Source organism: Daucus carota, chromosome 1, assembly GCF_001625215.2.
Source record: "Daucus carota subsp. sativus chromosome 1, DH1 v3.0, whole genome shotgun sequence".
NCBI lineage: Eukaryota > Viridiplantae > Streptophyta > Magnoliopsida > Apiales > Apiaceae > Daucus > Daucus carota.
The window spans coordinates 2,102,389-2,116,016 of NC_030381.2; the positions used below are offsets into that span (position 1 = coordinate 2,102,389).

The window sequence follows — 13,628 nt, forward strand, 5'->3', positions numbered from 1 at the left end:
AAAGTGTTATGGCCAGATTTGTCCCTGGTAATCTTATAGAGGGCGCGCCTTTCTCGGAGGTAATTCCGAGGGCGCGGCCTCTTGGCAGGGGGGAGCATGTCAGTGGAGTATCTTGGATAGCCATGGGAAGAAGACCGAGGGCGCGCCCTTGGCGGGGTGATCCCGTGGGCGCGGCCTTCGGATATTAGAAGACATGTCTGACCTGTTGAGACGACTCATGGGACAAGACATCGAAGATGAAGGGCGCGCCCTCAGGGGTCGCGCCCACATGTGGACGCATTGAATGAGAGGGCGTACCCCTTGGAGGTGTAACCTCTTTGAGAGGGCGTACCCCTTGGAGGTGTAACCTCTATGAGAGGTTTGACCTCTTTGAGAGGGCGTACCCCTTGGAGGTGTAACCTCTATGAGAGGCTTGACCATATTTGGCCACATTTGGCCACGTGAATTGGGAGAGGGCGCGCCCTCCGCGGGTAATCCGGGAGGCGCGGCCCTTTGTCTCAAGAGCACGATGTCACGTGTCTGAAGTGTGAAGAGAATGAGGAACAAGGGTCAAGGGCGCGCCCTCCGTGGTCGCGCCCACAGGTGATGAATGTGTGTGAGGTTGAGTGAGTCTCGATGACGACCCTTCCGAGGGATACGAAGATTTACCCTTCCGAGGGATATGAAGACTAGTGCCAGAGCTCATCTGGTAGTTATCAGGCTCATCTGGTAGTTCCCGGGTTACGTCCGGGCGTGATCTATAATCCCCAGTCCTGCTATCTGCCGGGTTGTCCTCGTGCGGGGGCCTGGGGTGATCATGGTTGTAGAAGGCCCTCAGGGGTAACACGAAGGCCGATCATATGTCCGGGTCCTGTATTCTGGTGAGTTAGTCCTCATTGGGGGACTGGGACGATCGTGTAACTTGGCTCCTCAATTGTCTTATCTCTTAGTGAGAACCTTCACTAGGGGGTAAGGACGCGTCCATACGCCTCATGGAAGTGGTTACGACTCTATCCGATGTCTCCTCCATGTTACGAAGAGTAGCGGTTAGTGTCACCTCTCGTAGTGGAGGTGATGCCGTATCCGTGATGTACTTGGACTAGGATTCTAAGGTAGTTGTCTCAAGGCTTACTTCTAACTGGAGTAGAACTCTAAGTGATAAGTCTCCGACCCACGGTTGGTCTTATCCCCAAGAGGCCTAGTCCTGATCAAACTAGGAGTCTTGGTTCTATAGAACTACGTACGGCTTGATCCCCTATATAAAGGGGTACGTAGGCACATCAAGGGGATATATCGAGAGTTGTGAGAACGAGAGCAGAAATATATTCCCTTGATCTCAGCCACCCTCAAACAAACAACCACCACTCTTCGGCGACCAAAACCACCGTCACGGATCTTGATTCCGGCCATGAACCTCATCCTTGTTGATTACCAAATTCCTCTATCAACAGAAAGCAACAACAATCTTTCTCAAATACCCCATCGAGATCTTACTAAACTTAGTCAATCTAGCCTCCTAATCGTCCGACAAGATTAATATCTACCACCACGTTATTTTATATTAATTGTTGCTTTAATTATTGTCTTGATGCTAAACATGAACCAGCTTCGGACACGCAGGCATGTTAGCAATCGAGAACATAATTTAGCAAGTAATTAGGTGGGGCCACAGTCTCATAAGTGAATAATTAGATTTGATATACTATGGATTATTATCATGATTAGCTGTAAAGATCACGATGATTAAAGAGAAACAGTAGTACAATTTGTTTTGGAAAGTGATAAATCGAGAGCAATTTTTCAATTTCCTGAAATTTGTATTGAAAGTGTATGACTTATGCAGATGCAAAGGGAAAGAGCATTCAATTTGCTCTGGAACTAAAAAAGTTGCTCTGGAAATATCATTTCCTTTTGTTTTTGCTAAATTAGGATCCCATGACAGAAGAAAAACAATATTCAATATTGCAAAAGAATTTTTGAAGAAAAATCGTTAAATAAAGTCGTTTGTTTCAAGAAAATGTAGCACACAATTTGTTTAATATATAATAATTCATTTATAGAAGATATAAAAATTGAATAATCACATGATTAAATGAATTATATTTAAGATAAAGAACCGTCCAAATAACCATCATCGAGACATCTCTTTAGTGCAACATTTCTAGTATTAATTTTACCGATAAAAATACAAATAATCAAATATGATTTGACAAATAATCTTATAAAAATACTAACAAATATACTGTATCAAATGTGCTTTGAAAATCTGTCAAAAAAAATGTGCTTTGAAAAATAATCCTTGCCGCCTCGATAATAACTACTTTTCGACAGATCGATACATAAAAGACATAAAGAATTCGTATTGATCAAATTTATACAAGTGCAGCCCCTTTGGAAATAAACAAGGCCGTCAAAAAGATACAGGTGGATCATGAATTCATGATTAAGAATATTTATATCACAATTCTCCGTAACAATATAATTGTTTATTATACAATGCAAACTGCATGCCCTAGTTGCCTAGTAATAGATTAGGATATACTCCCTCCGTCCCGGTCATTTCTATACAGTTTCCTCTTTGGGACGTCCCATCATTTCTATACATTCCTAAAATAGCAACTTTTAATAATGTAAAACACTATTACACCAACTACTTTCTTCCACTATATTCATTTTATAATAATATAAACACTATTACACCCACTACTTTCCCCCACTATCACACATCTATAATTAAATATAAGTGGGTCCCGCCACTTTACTCACTTCTCATCTAACTTTACTCATTTTTTACACTTTTTCTTGGTCTCCGTGTCCACACCAAATGTATACTATCTATTGGGACGGAGGGAGTAGAAATTAGCATAGTGAATAAAGATAATGATTTTACTATGGGTTATCGCTCCGTGCAAATCTTGACATACTCCTATTTTAAACACATTTATTTGATAGTATTATATTTGAGTTAATACTAATTAAATATATCACACTAAAATCTTCCACTATTTTATATCAAAAATTCATACTTCATATGGCACAGATTAAAAAAAAGCCTTCAAGTTAATATAATATGTATTATGTTTAGGTCAAACATCTCCCTAACTCAAAAATTCAAAAATAAGATGCTCATAATTACATTATAAGAATTATAATTGTGATATCATCTTTAACAATTAACTACTTCTTTTGTAGTGGCAACACAACAGCATGGATTAACTGGGATTATAATTCTAATCAATAGAGTTCCTTTACCATGCATCAACTTAATTTTTTTATTTTTCGCTAAATGTCATAATAATCTTGCAATCCTCACAACATCTTTTAATGAAATTGTCCATGTCTTTTTAAGTGATAAAAATATTTAATTTAAAATGTTCTCAAACTAAAAGGCTCTCTATAAATAAAAGTTATTTATATGCAAGTGGACTCGGTCCACCACGTTTAACTTGGTATTGTACAGTGATGGGCCGCGTCTTATTAAGGAGGCGATTTACTATGACCATTTCCTGGTCCAACAATGAAAGACCAAGTCCAGTGAAATTCAGTAATCTTTTTTCTCGCACACATTCATTTTTCTACCATTCCTACTTTCCACGATTTTCTCCCTTCACATTCCCATTTTCCAGAGTAAAGTAATCATGACTTTACTTGTTAGATGTTTGGGAACTTAATAAAAATGTGCATATCAAAATTTGAACAAACATTTCTTGTTTAGTTACATGAATTTGTGAGGATGCTGGAATTTCCTGAGACTAACAGAAATTTTGTATAAAGACTGGGATACTTTTCAAATATATGTGATAGATTTTATATTCACATATTAATATTTTGAACTATACTATAAAATGAATTAATCTTACGGGACATTCCATTATGATGACATTATCGATCTCATTTTTGTCTAATTATACTCTTTTCTGTTTTAAATCAATAATTATTATGGAAAGCTTTTCCATATGAATTAATTATGTGTCTCTTTATTCAATACAAATTTTACATCATTCGGCCAATAAATCCTCCACTAATTATTAGTATTTTCAATAGACACTTTTAGACAATTATACCAGAAATCTCCACACACAGTGTCGATTATATGGTTCGATAAAATTACGAAAAGTAGTAATTATGTATATTTTATTAAAATTAAGATTGATTATATTGATTTATTATTTATTAAAATAATATGTCCCTATATTTTAAAATTATTATAAATAAATGTATTATTTCTGTATGTTAATAAATTATGTAAAATTTTGTTGTGATCTATAAAAATTCGACATATACAGTGTTCGATTAAAAATTTTGTCAAAGTAATATTTTCTTGAAATGATAAAATAATATTTACAAATATTTTAACCTTAATTTAAGACATGTCATATAATTATTTAACCGATGCAAATCATCTTCCTATTGACTAGTGAGTCCTTCTGGAGACTGCTACGCTGTAGTCCTAGCTTCGAAGCTCAGATGTGAAATAGTATAAAGAATAAATTAGACAGCCAAATAAGACTATTTACACGAAGAACACCACCTTTGTCACGAAAAATAATATGAACAGAGATATTGCCGCGTGCAGGTGATGCTAAAATATTAAAACAAAAACATTTTCCGCATTTTCCATTATTTTTTGACAATCCCCACCTCACCTACATTATATCCGTCATTTTCAAATAATTCCAGACATTTTCAAACCACTACATTCACTCTCATTCTTAAGTCTTATTACATGACCTCCCAGTTCTTTGTCATAGTCCACTAATTCTTATTCTTCGCCGTGCTAACACCTCTAAGACTCCGCATTTCATTTTCTTTAAATCCGTCGCATTTTTTTTGAACATCAAAATCTTTTTTATTCATGGCTAATCGAGACCAGGAAACGCCCCTTGCCCCCGAGGCTCATCGGATTGCAATGAACGTGTCCGACAACACGAACAACAACGACAACAACAACAATCGATTTTCTCCGCCAATTAAAGACGAAAAGAGAAACCGGAGTAGATGTCTCAAATGTTGCGGTTGCACGACAATTGTTCTAACAGTTCTCGGGGTGACCATTTTGATACTAGCGTTAACGGTATTTAAAGCCAAGGATCCGAAAGTAAACTTAAATTACGTGAGGATCAAGGGACTAGAGACCGTCACTGCAATAAATCTTGTCCCGAATACAAACCTCACGATCGAAGTCGAGCTCTCCATCAAAAATCCGAATGCAGTGGCCTTCAAGTTCAAGAACGTCACGACAGGTATTTATTACGACAATGTTCTCATCGGGGAGGCTTATAATCCGAAGGGAACAGCGAAGGCTAACAAGACGTTTCGAGTCAAGGTAACGGTGGACGTTTTGCTGCAGTCGTTTCTTAGGATTCCTCGGTTTTTAGGTGATCTGGCAGCGAGAGAGGTGCCTGTGACTACGCGGAGCAACATCAGGGGCAAAGTGGAGATCATCGAGATTATTAAGAAGACGGTTGGGGTGAAATTGAATTGTGCTTTGACAGTTACTTTGGCGGACCAGAATTATAAAGATCTTGATTGCAAACGATCTGTTTCGATTTGAGCACGAATGATTTATTTTATTTTTTCGGTTCTACTTGAGGTCAGGGAGCAGTAGTTGCCAATTGCCATGATCCTTTACATATTTATGTATATGAATCCATCTGATATGATTTGTATTCTGAGTTTCTGATACATGGTTTTATGATATTCTTGATACTAATACAGTTGTTTACTTTTTAAGTTTTGTTGATTGTTATGATTACTGTTTCATTAATGCTGGTTAAGCCACCGGGGAAGAGATATATGTATAAAGCCTGAAGATTGCTACCGGGTCACTGGGTGTTTAAGCAAAGATCTTGCTCTAAGAGCATCTGCGTTCTTGGCTAAAAATCAAGGGCTAAATTGAACTTTTAAAATATTGTGTTCCGATGAAAGTGATTATATTTCATTTCTTATGCTAGATATCACACTCCAATTTAAAACGAAATGCTCCATTTCTTTCTATATTCAAATTTTTCCCTCAAATATCATAACGATTTTGCGTTCACTCAATTTTTTTCCAAAACTTACCACCTATCTTTTGCTTTAAAAAAAAAACTTACCACCTATCTTTGCTACTTCATTTATTTACAAAACACAACAATAGAGGCTTATTTGGGCCCATGATAAGTCTACCTCACTATCCAGTAAAAAGCCCAAAAGGATATCCCCTGAAAAGCCCAACTTCTATGGACCTGAGCTGCCTAATTATCCATACGTTTAACAAAATTCCTGTGTCATCCAGAAATTGGTAAAATTAATTTAAGATTAGATAATGTTCACAGTTCTCTATTGAACGTTTGAACACGACAAAAATTTTGAAACATGTCATTACTATATATTTGTTATATTCTTTTGAATAATTTGCTAAAAATTTGTTCAATATTCAAAATAATCCCATTAAGTATTATATTTCTCCGAGAAACTAATAGTATAAGAAATAAAACTATTAAATTATTTTTTTGAGAGAAAAACAATTAAACTATTAAATTATTATTCAGCTCGATTCGTTTAAATAAAAATTCAAATTCACTTAACTAATACCTGACACGACTGTATTCCCATGACATTGAGGTAAGAAGCAAAGATGCCATATTCGACGAGTGTCCCTTTTTTCTTGTTCAGTGAACTAAAGGTGAGGATTAAAAAAGAGTAAAAGCCAATAAAACTGACACCAGGATTTTGAAAAAGACCAAAAAGAAACGGCAAAGGCAAGCTGAATAGTAATGGTCAAAAAAGACGACAAAGTGTTGTTAAAATAGAAATGACTGTTTAAAATGTAAAATCCTCTTTTTTGAGACCCCAAACCCGGCACTAAGAAACAAACTGAGTCATCTCTTCTCACAAGCCACAAAAGAGAGGAGTTTATGGAGGAATGCATTAGTAATTATCAAAAAAAATAAGTGGATTTAAAATAAGTGCTTCTTGATTAAAGAAAAAAATGAAGTAGAAGTCAGAAGCAAGTTAAGACTTTTAAATGATTAAAATATTAAAGCAGGAGCTGTCAGAGAGAAACTGGCATTTATAATTTTTAAAAAATGGTTATTATCTTTTTACACAAACAGGTCAAGAAAAGCACAAGTCCAATTTCTTTCGAAAAGAAGTGCTTCTCCTTGCCTGCCAAACAGACACTATATTTTCTTCCATCTCTTCAAGAATTTCAATGACTTCACACGTTTCCGTCTGAACAGACGTCTGACTTGAGAGAATTGACATCCTGGTGGCCATGGTTACCGACTTACCGGTCGTCAAATAATACTCTGACCTATAAATTGGGAGCAGGAACTATCATCAGACCATCCTATTTAGGATATATTAAACCTTTTTTGAAGATTTTGTTTTATAAATGGAGAATTTCCACTAAACAGGTGTAATCGGTAAATCGATACAATACGTTTTAAGAGTCAACTAGCGTTTAATCAAATTTTCTTTTTAAAAAGTTAGTATACTTATAACACTTAAAGTATTTAGATTCTTCAAAATTAACTAGAATTTTGAAGCACATGTAAATATATGAAAAATGTTTGAAAAGTGATATCCACTGAGATCTTGCAATCTAGGACAAGAATGAATCGTTTGAGATTTTTTTTATGTATAATTATCATGTATCTGATTTTTGACTGAGATTTAACGTTTTCTATTTTTTTTAATATGAGTATTTTTGGCCAAGACTAGATCTACTTCTTGATATTCAGTTCTTAAGTTTGATAAACAAAAATTTTGATATTGAAATTATTGGTGTGAAGGTATGAATCAAAGGTGAATAAGTAGAGTGTTTTAAATAAAGTTTACTCCATGTCAAAAGGAAAATAAAGTTGAGTAGGTAAATTATGTTTTGTTAATTTCCTAGGCAGGCCGGATCAAGTGCTTTGTATTGTCCGGTCTTTTGCGGAAAAAGAGACAGAAATATGACCGTGTTTCCTCGGTCTTTCACGTCTTCTCATAATCTCATCCTTTTACTTTCAATACATTTATGCTTACATTCAATGCCTTGGACTTCAGAGTTCCGTCTTTCCCATGAGCTTCAAAATACTCCCATGAAGATGGAAAATAACATAAAAGAAGACGGGAAGAAAAATTCAATTTGTTGAGTGAAAATCAACCTGAATCTCTCGTTGTAAAAATAAAAAATAAAAAAACTTATTTTAAAGATAAATAGTCAAAGAATTTCATTAACATCAGATTTTTTGAGAAGAGTTTAAAAATAAATCCGTAAAGACTTGGTCACGATTAGAGTGAATAATGTAATTTATACTGACGTGAAATTTAGACTTAAAAAAATGTTCAACACCTACGTGAAATTTAGACTTAAAAAAGTGTTCAAAACCTACAACTCTTCGAGCAAGTCCAAGAGTGTCCTAGTGATTGCCTTATAAATATTATAAAATATAGTGCACTAGTAGTTTAGCACATCACTTTTGTATATCAACTCTAATAATGTGTCTTATCTTGATGCCACATTTAGAGGCGTAGCCAGAAAATTCATAAACTGGGGTCAAAATATTATACTACTTCCATTCCGTCAGATTGTTTACGTACACTGATTGTATACATTTTGAGCCTCTTGTAAAGCATAACGTATTTTTAATTATTTTTTTGAATAAAAATTTAAATGTCAATTTTTTTTTAGGAATTTTTTATAAAAAAAAATGTATTACATAGGTATACTTTATAAAAATCTCAAAATGTGTGCCAGAAAATAATGTAAAAAACGTGATTGGACAAAAAGACTAACATATAAGCGACAGCAACCCGCAAGAGTAAGTGAGTAAAGTAACGGAGGTGGAGGCTTGGAGCCACTGTGAGTTAAAAATGGAAAGAGAAAGTTATATTTTAATAAAATGGGTTAGTGACTTAGTGCTTTAGAGGAGATTAGGATGAATATTATAAAGGTCGGGAGAAAGGTAGGCTAAGATTTGCAACTGGATTTTACTACTTTGCTGCATTTTTTTTGGTTCACTGTGAGAACCGGGGTCAAATCAATTTTTAATATGGGTTCATATTTGTTATAATAATAATTATATACATAAAATTAAAAATTTTATGGGTTCAATTGACCCCTCATGCAGGGCTGTAGCTACGCCCCTGGCCACATTATTAAAATATTAATATATTTGAATACAATCAAATGCAAGACAAATGTGAAAAAGGAGTGAAAAAAGAGGGAAGTGAATATTTTATGAATGAAAATATTTTAGGACAAGCCTGGTAATGCCTTAAAAATGAGACATATCTGATGTGTCTTAGTGTTTTAAAGCACTACTAAGATATCGTCAGATTATTTTTAGTTTAGGACATTGTTGGACAAATCTATTTTTTTCCACAAGGGATTGTGATATCGTCAAATTATTTTTAGTTTAGGGCATTGTTGGACTTGCTAATATGAAGAGTAGACAGCAGTAGACTACAAAGTACAAACCATGCTAAACCAACAACAAACCAACCATGAGCAAAACAAAACGAAACATAGATTAAGACTTGCAAAACTAAGAGTAAGTCCTAGGTTACCTATATGATGTCTTAAACTCACATTTAAGTAATGTCTAAAAAAATGCACTCCAACACTATTCTAGTGTTATCTTAAATCACTAGCACAATCTTCATTCTTCTAGCCATTATCTATTTATAAATAACCTCTAGCCATTATCTATTTAATATTTACGAATAAAATAATCATCTCTCTCCTTTTTTCTTTGCCTCTTCTCTTCTTCTCCCCTTCTCTCTCTCAAATTTATTATTAAAATAATTTTAGGAGAACAAATATAGGGATTACTATTGGAGTTGACACTAAAAGTAAATTACCTAAATCACTAAGACATATTCGCACTCATTATTTTATACTATATTATTTATGAGTAATAGGATAGGTAATCTGTTGGACTTGCTCTAAAGGAAAATACAGCGTTTACTCATTCTTTTATTTCAATATAAAATTAAAATATTAATACTAGAGTAGGAGTACACTCTACTACCAATCTCCTACACTACCATAGCTAAATCTAGCTCTGAGGATCTCTCACTAGTCCTTATCTAAACTTTGTACAAACCAACAAATCACAAGTCATAATATAAAATGACCATTTCTAAAATTCTATTCAACTATCATTAATAATAATATAATTCGAGAAAAATTATTTCCCAAGCTATTCTTTTCTCCGATTCATTGCATATCTCCTTTCGCTTTTTCCACCGAACAAGACAATTCAGCTGTCTTTACACTTTCGTTTCCTACGTTCCCTCCCTTGCCTTCCAACTCTATCAACAATAACACAAAACAAAATCAAATAACGGGAGATAAACGAGTAACAAATTATCCCACAAATATTAGTCGAATAGATTCGTGATTTATTAAATATCACTAATTAATTTTGAAAACATATTTTACTGATTTATTAATTATATTTTAATTAACTATAATTTTTGATTTATTAAAAAAGTTATTGGTAAATCCTGAATCAATAAATCAAACACATTAATTTTAATTACCGATTTTATAATTAAGTGTCGAACTAAAATTCTTAAAATAAAAAAAGTTAATTAAGAATAATCGAGAAATTTACCTCTGGAAGCTTTGAACGACCTTTTACAATGCAAAATAGCACTCTGAATCCCATCCTGTTGCTGCAACAACGAATCATCCCGCCGTTTCGCCACCACCACCGGCGGCGACTCCGCCGCCGTAACCGCCGCCGACGCCGACTTACTCTTCCCTAACTGCTTCCTCACCACACGCAGCTTCTCCGGAAAGCCGATCCCTAGCTTCAAACTCTTCACATTACTCCGCTGCGTCGCCTCCGCCGCGCTCAAATCGCTCGCTTTCGGCGTTCCCGCCGCTCCGGCCAAGCTCAAGTGCCCCGAAAAACCTAATTTCTCGCCGTATCGCTTCGAAACGCGAACGTACAGCGGCTTCACCTTCTTCAAGTACTTGTTCACCACATCTTTCGAAAACACTTTCTCCTCTTCTTCGATTATCGTTTTCGATTTCCCCGTACTTTCCTTGTTCTCCTCTTTATTTTGTTTAATCGAAACTTTCGAGCTGTTCTCTCTGGTAAACAGAGACAACACCGGAACCTCATCGACTTTAAATTTCACCGTAAAAAACCTCGCAGGCTGCTTAATTTTGTCGTCTTTCTTCGCATCAACACAATTTTCTCCGTTCTCGTCGTTATCTTCTGCTTTCGTCGCGTTTAGCTTCGTCGATTTCTTCAATTTCAGCATCAGCACTCGCAGTTTTGTTGTTTTCGAAACCGGCCTGGAATGAGTATTAGTGTTTTCATCGGCTTCCGTATCCGTTTCAGTTAGCGGAACGAGCCTGCCTTTGAAGAACAAATCGTCAGAAGGAGATAGAGATATATTTGGATCGATACTCTCTCCGCTCGAAGCGGACGAGAGCGTGAACTTGAGCTCTCCGTTATCATTTTCATCTTCGTCCTCACATTCGCAGTCATCAGATTCATCATCATCAGACTCGGAAATAAACTCTCTATCTCTCTCGTCTCTCTTGACCGCAAACTCCATGTCGAAGAACGGGCCGTCATCACCGTTCTCTTCATCGTCAGACTCTTGCACATTACTAACGAGAGTGTTGGAAATAGTTGTGGAGACATCAGGAGGAGATGGAGTTGCGCAGGCTGAGGCTGCGCCACCGCCTCTCCAGTACTTAAGCAAGCTGAAAGCCTCCATTGTTGGGAGAGCCAGAATAAAAGGAAGCTTAAGTAGGAAATGGGGTAGGAAATGAGATGGGAGTGAACAGTAAAAAAAGTAAAAAAAGATGATAAAAAAGAGAAAGTGACAGAGAGTAGGTTTAAAACAGTGGAGCTTTTGGTTTAATGGATGTGCAGTGGTGGTGCAGAAATAATGAAAGGGTAGTGAAGTAATTTTTGGGGGGAGTGAGGCAGAAGAGGCATGTGAGTGTGAAGTTGGAGCAGAGAGTGTCAGCTCTGTTTAGCCCTGTGAAGCATAAGGAGAGTTACTGGGGGTGGTAAATTGTTTTTTACCTTGGGTTTTCTTGTGATATTGGTATGGAGTTTGGTAAAGGTGGTTCTATTCTTTCATGGAAGTGCAGTGGTTGGTGAAGTGTGGTGGTGTCATCAGATTTGTCACTTGTTTAGTTCCCAGTTCCCTTTCCTATTACTAAAACAGAAACTTCCCGCATGTTTGGTTTAAAGCAAGACAGTATAATGCGGAAATCGGTCTTAAATCTAGATTCCATATCGGTGATTAATCATTAATTGTTCCATGTCTCTTTAAATCAGTGTACAAGAGCATCTCCAATAGTCTCCTAACCCACTGTTAAATATAATATAAAATATTTGAATTCTAGTAAGTTAATATAAATTTAAGAGTCTCAACTCCAACAATATTCTGTATACTTGCTCTTAAGTTAATATTTTATTCTTGTTTGGACTTGTATATGACACAAACTCAAATGTAATCGGAGGGAATGGATATTTTATTGTAAAAAATAAGTTAAGAGCTTTGTAGTGGTTCTTAACTTTGAGGAGACAGGAGAAAGAAACAAGAGGCTTTTAGTGATATGAAGAGATACTAAAAGTCTCTTAGAGCAAAAATTTCTTTCTCCCTCCTCAAATTTGAATTTAAGAGCTCATTTAAGAGTCTCTTGGAGATGCTCTAACATCACCACTCATGGTTTCGATTCTCTCAAATTTGAAAATAATTTTATTCATGGGCAGGGATGAATGTAGGAGAAATTTCTCCTCGATGAACATCAAACAAATTTTTGGAAAAAACAAAATTTTTTCAAATTTTCTGAAAAAATTTCTACAATTTTATAAAATTTAGAACAGCAGAAAGGATGTCAAATTTTTTTAATAACGAACACATGTCCTCATACAGCGTCTCAGTCCTTAAATTAGTTAACAGTGTCTCAGTCCATGCACCCGAAAATTAATTTTATTTTTTATTAGCGCGAGATTACTGTTCTGCGTGAGGTTTTTAAATTTTGAAGGGACTGAAATGTGCGAGGTTAATGGTGCCATGGTGGGAGAAGTTCAGCTCTTTTTGGATATTAGGTCAAATAGTATATTCGCAAATTTGTTCTCCATTTCAATTATTTACTGTACTTCAGGTTCAGAGATAAGGTTAATTATTTATTGAATGAAACCAGACACGTGGCAGACATGCCTGAAACTGTGTCCTACCAATTTAAGCAGGGATGGTTTTCGAAAACTTTGACTTTGTTAAAGACTCAAAAAACTTGCAAAGTCTGACCATTCATTTGACATGATGAATCAAAAACATTACTCCCTCTGTCCCATTTTAACTGATGTCACTTTTTAACACGTATATTGAGGCGTAAAAAAACAATAGCTACACTCAATAAAAAAGTTCAATTCTTATATCAAATAAAAGTTTAGATTCCAAACTTTAATTTGATATAAATTTTATAAAGAATAATTATGTTTAGATTTGATTTTTTTAACATCTTAAAATACGTGTAAAAAAGTCAAAAGCAGTTAAAATGGGACGGAGGGAGTACTCTTTTCCGGTTTTCTAAATATCATCGATTTATTTAAAAATTTTGATTAATTTAAATAATATGTAATTAATTAAATTAAATTTTGATTTAACTAAAAATATCTGATTTACGCAAAATC

At 35.2% G+C, this 13,628-nt stretch overlaps 2 protein-coding genes across 2 annotated transcripts; one reads left to right on the top strand and one right to left on the bottom strand.

Annotated features, from left to right (window-relative positions):
- The first annotated feature begins 4,834 nt into the window (after positions 1-4,834).
- LOC108216042 (uncharacterized) lies at positions 4,835-5,533 on the top strand. The gene has a single exon (XM_017388704.1). The coding sequence runs from the start codon at positions 4,835-4,837 to the stop codon at positions 5,531-5,533; it is 699 nt and encodes a 232-aa protein (XP_017244193.1).
- A 4,365-nt stretch (positions 5,534-9,898) lies between these two features.
- LOC108204430 (probable membrane-associated kinase regulator 2) lies at positions 9,899-11,920 on the bottom strand. Its single transcript, XM_017373860.2, has 2 exons — positions 10,572-11,920; positions 9,899-10,266 (listed from the first exon to the last, which is right to left on the bottom strand). Exons 1-2 carry the CDS (start codon positions 11,692-11,694, stop codon positions 10,172-10,174), a joined length of 1,218 nt encoding a protein of 405 aa, XP_017229349.1. The 5' UTR covers positions 11,695-11,920; the 3' UTR covers positions 9,899-10,171.
- Positions 11,921-13,628: the final 1,708 nt, after the last annotated feature.